This window comes from Scylla paramamosain, chromosome 49, assembly GCF_035594125.1.
Source record: "Scylla paramamosain isolate STU-SP2022 chromosome 49, ASM3559412v1, whole genome shotgun sequence".
In the NCBI taxonomy this organism is placed as follows: domain Eukaryota; kingdom Metazoa; phylum Arthropoda; class Malacostraca; order Decapoda; family Portunidae; genus Scylla; species Scylla paramamosain.
Genome location: NC_087199.1, coordinates 12,501 through 17,105, shown reverse-complemented (window position 1 = coordinate 17,105; position 4,605 = coordinate 12,501). Strand labels below are relative to the sequence as shown.

Below are 4,605 nucleotides of genomic sequence, written 5' to 3'. Positions count from 1 at the left end.
TGAAATTCCTTGCCCCAAAATAGTCAAAACCTATAATGAGGAAATGGGAGGGGTTGATCTTCTGGATTCGTTGATTGCCTTATATAGAATCCACATAAGGTCTCACAAGTACTACCATAAACTTGTTTTCCACTTTGTTGATGTCACAATAGTAAATTCATGGCTTCTCTACAGGAGGGAGGCTAGTGCAATAGGGGTGTCCAAAAAATCGCAACTTCAGTTGCAGGCATTCAAGTTGAAGGTGGCATATTCTCTCCTACGCCAAAACAAAGACCCCCTGAAAAGACCCGGTGTGGGAAGACCACGCTCCAGCAGTCTTGAGACAGAGCACGAGGAAAAAAAAAAGAGAGGTCATGCAACAAAACCAATTCCAAGCGTTGACATCACAAAAGATGGAATTGGCCACTGGCCCAAGATTGTTGAGACGAAGGAAAGACCTCATTGCAAGCTACCAAATTGTAAAGGAAGGCCAAACACATATTTAGTGCCCTCTAAGGGGTGTGATGTTCCCTTGTGGCACACGATAATTACAAATCCTATCACTGGATTAAAAGAAATACAAATATTGACACTTTTATAGATTTTTAATTGATAATGGAATAAACCGAATAATAATAAAAAGAAAGGAATTCAGAAATACAAAATAAATGGTAGCGTATTCTTCAATTACATAAAAACTACGATGGAGATATTTTCGCGACTACTGAGTTGTGGGGGAGACCAGAGAATAAATAAATAAATAACAAATATATACCCAAAAAGTACGTATACACCCAGCCGCCAATGAAAGTGGCGCGCATTATAAACAAACCCGTATCTCATAGCGCGGGAAGAACTGTAGCTCATTTGAAAAGAATGTGGCTAATATCTAGAAGTGGCAACATAGGCCGGCTCTTTAAACATCTATCAACCGTCACACTTCAAAAAATTATCACTCAGTTGTCACTTGCTCACGTAAGGAAGTACACTTGCTTACCCCGCTCCCCCGCACAGTGTGTCAGTTTTCTTCGTTCTCTTTCATATTGGTGTGGAAACTTAAGTGTCAATGGCACGTAAACATCAAATATCCCCAGTCAATATAGCCCTTATTGACTCACTCCGGAAGGGTGGTTTTGGCTCTAAGCATATTTCAAAGGAGACAGGACTCCCACTAAGAACAGTACAACGCTGGTTGAAGCGATGCAGAGACAATACCGGAAAATTAGCACCAGTGAAGAAAACTGCCCCTGGACGCAGCCGTATTTTATCAAAGAGGACACTGACACTGATTAAGCGTCAGCTAAGTGTCTCGCCATTCCTCACAGGAAGAGAAATTAAACAAAATTACCCTGATCTGCTGACACATGTCTCCATAAGGACAATACAGCGGCGGACACTGGAGGACCTCGACATGAAAAGTTACCGTGCTGCAAAGAAACCACTGCTTACACCCGCCCACAAAGCTAAAAGAGTCAGATTTGCTCAGGACCATAAAGACTGGCCATTAGAGAAGTGGAGAAGAGTAGTGTGGTCAGATGAGAGCATGTTCTATGTGACAGGAACACCACACAAAAGAGTACGCCGACCAAGAAACTCGGACAGATATGACGAACGGTACACTGTAAACGCAGTTAAGCATCCCTCCTCTGTGATGGTGTGGGGGTGTTTCAGCTACTTTGGTGTTGGCAACTTAGTTATGCTTGACAAAGGAGTGTCAATGAACACAGAAACATATCTTGACCTGCTGCATGACAATCTTGAAGAGTGCTTCGACAAGTGTAACGGTGAAACCTTCATGCAGGACGGTGCGTCATGCCATACGGCCAACATTGTAAGGGAATGGTTTGGCATGTGTGAACTTAATTATTTTGAAAGTTGGCCAGCAAACAGTCCAGACCTAAACCCGATTGAAAATGTGTGGAGTATGATGAAAAAGAAGCTCCAGGATCTGGACACGAGCAGTGTAGCGAAGCTCAAGCAGGCGGTCGTGCAAGTGTGGGGAGAACTGTCACCTACATATCTGGAAAAACTAGCAGATTCTGTACCACGTCGGTTGGAATCTGTCATAAAGAGGAAGGGAAACAGCACAAAATATTAGGTAAGGTAAAGAAATTATATTTTTAATGATAGTAATAGATGATTAAGGCAAATTTAATGGTATGCATGGTACGAAAAAACACAAAAACAACACGCGCCACTAACACAAAAATAACACGCGCCGCTTTCATTGGCGGCCAGTGTAGACCTGAGGACAGTCTCACACGGTGATCTCGAACCAGGTGGTTTCACTAGTCCCGTGGAGAAAACCAACAAAAAAGAACGAAAAAATGCGAATATCTATCCACTCAGAAAACCGTTTATCAACAGGAATATCTGAGGAGAATCCGAGAGGGTCTGAGGAGAATCCGAGAGAGACTGGCTTTGCTTGTGAGGAAATCGGCGGGAAACTAAGGATAAAGGTTTCCAATGGGGAAATTTATTAAGAGTTATAATTTTGTTTTTAGTGGGGGGGGGGCGACTAGGTTGTGAGTTCAGGGATGAAAAATATGAATAATTAAGTTACTGTTTACTTTAAAGTTGTTACTTTAAGAAGTTTAATTCAATGGACTTTTGAAATCAATTGGGGAATTAGTCAAAGTCTGGTATCTCTTCCTGGCTTGCGTAGCAACAGGGGTAACAGGACGGCGAAGCAAAGAAGACTTATTAGATTCGTCAACCTCATTGGCGCGGCGTAATTATCTGGGATTTGTTTGAGCTGGTTTAAGACCTTACCATTATAGAATTAATTTTATCGTATTAAGGGCTCCCCATTCTCTGGGATTAGGTGAAAAATTCGCCTCTATAACCTGGCCAAGCAAGAGAAATTACATTTATTCACGGGGTAAATTTTGTTATAGAAGTGGTCAACACAGTGACGCTGAGAGGGGGGGGGGGGGAAAGCAAGGACAAAAGGATACTGAGGAGAGGAGGGGAAGGGGGGGGGTTAGTCACATGGTACTGAGACTCTGGTCATCCCCGCACATTACATGGGCCTTAATCTAGGAAAAAAAGTAGAAATATACATAATTAATTTTCCAGCACTACACATACTGCTGCAAATGCAATGTTGCACTTTGCTTAAATAAAGAAAGAAATTGCTTCATTGAGTTTCACACAAAATAGGTACTTTCTGTAAAGAAAAACACAATCAAAACATCAATTCTAAATGGCTGTGTATTGTATACTGTATTGTCTATTGCTTACAAGTTATCTGTAGGAAAGTTTTGTTATTTTATAAGGATTATAGAGGCACAACAATGTAAAAATTCATTTCTGAAATAAATTGGTTTTCCAAGGTCAAAATGACCAATGGTCCATTTTTGAACCAATACATTAATACAGGGGTCGGCAACCTATGGCACGCGTGCCAGACTTGGCACGCAGAGTGCTTGCCTATGGCACGCCACGTGATATGGAGCAAAAAAAAAAAAGTAAAGCAACGAAATAATGAGAGAGAGAGAGAGAGAGAGAGAGAGAGAGAGAGAGAGAGAGAGAGAGAGAGAGAGAGAGAGAATGTGTATTGTACATCCTTACAATTATGATTTAAATTTTCGTATGATTCTAAATAATTCTTTCTTTTGATATATTAAAATGATTAAATTAAAACGAAAATGTTTTGTACCCGCGATGAGGTGTACGTGAGCACAGCGAGATGTAGACGAGTATGAGACACGTTGGCCCCCGCCGCTGGTGACGCATCAGTCAAGCAGCGCTGCTATTTCAGTGACTATTTAGCTGCCCTGAGTGACGCTCTTGCTAGTTACTCTCACCATGGCTACTGCGAAAAAAGTCAAACTTGATGTCCGATCATTTCAGTCATCATGGACAAATGACTTTGGATTTATTCAACAGAATGATCGTGCTGTGTGTGCTCTCTGCTGCGAAAATGTCGTGTGCCGCACATCTAGTGTTAAAAGACACTTTGAAACAAAACACGAGAAGACTTTCAAGGACAGTGCAGACAAGACTGAAGCGATTAAGAAAGCAGTATCCCGCTATGAGAAACAAAGTAATGTGTTTAAGAATCTGAGTGCTAGCAAAATCAATGCAACTGAGGCCAGTTACAAACTAGCTCTGTGTATTGCCAAGCATGGAAAGCCTTTTACTGATGGAGATTTCATAAAAGCAGCTTTCCTAGAGTGCTCTGAGGTGCTTTTTGATGGCATATCAAACAAACACATGATCATCTCAAGGATAAAAGATATTCCTGCCTCAGCTAGGACCGTGGAGAGACGTATTTCTGAAATGGCTGCTAATGTAGGTGAGCAACAAACTGTTGCTTTAACAACTACACCTGTGTTCAGTGTGGCCCTGGATGAAAGCGTGGATATTCCCCGCCTGGCTGTTTTTGCCAGGTACAGTGACACAGAGATACACGAGGAGCTGTGCTGTCTTCAACCTATGTATGGCACTACCAAGGGGGAGGACATACTGAAGACATTCACTGACCATTTTGAGGAGAGAGGGGTTGACATAAGAAAGATTTTTGCAGTTACAACAGATGGTGCCCCTGCTATGGTAGGAAAAAACAAGGGTTTTACCAAGCTTGTTGAGGATAAAATTGGACACCCCATTTTGAAATTGCAC

General features: G+C 41.8%; 1 protein-coding gene across 1 annotated transcript in view; it reads left to right on the top strand.

Annotated features, from left to right (window-relative positions):
• Positions 1–3,789: 3,789 nt before the first annotated feature.
• LOC135095457 (general transcription factor II-I repeat domain-containing protein 2-like) overlaps positions 3,790–4,605 on the top strand; it is a gene marked incomplete at its 3' end in the record, with an annotated part of 1,832 nt that continues 1,016 nt past the window's right edge. The window contains exon 1 of the mRNA XM_063996304.1: positions 3,790–4,605. This exon is cut by the window's right edge and continues 1,016 nt beyond it. Within this exon, the coding sequence (XP_063852374.1) occupies positions 3,790–4,605 (816 nt within the window).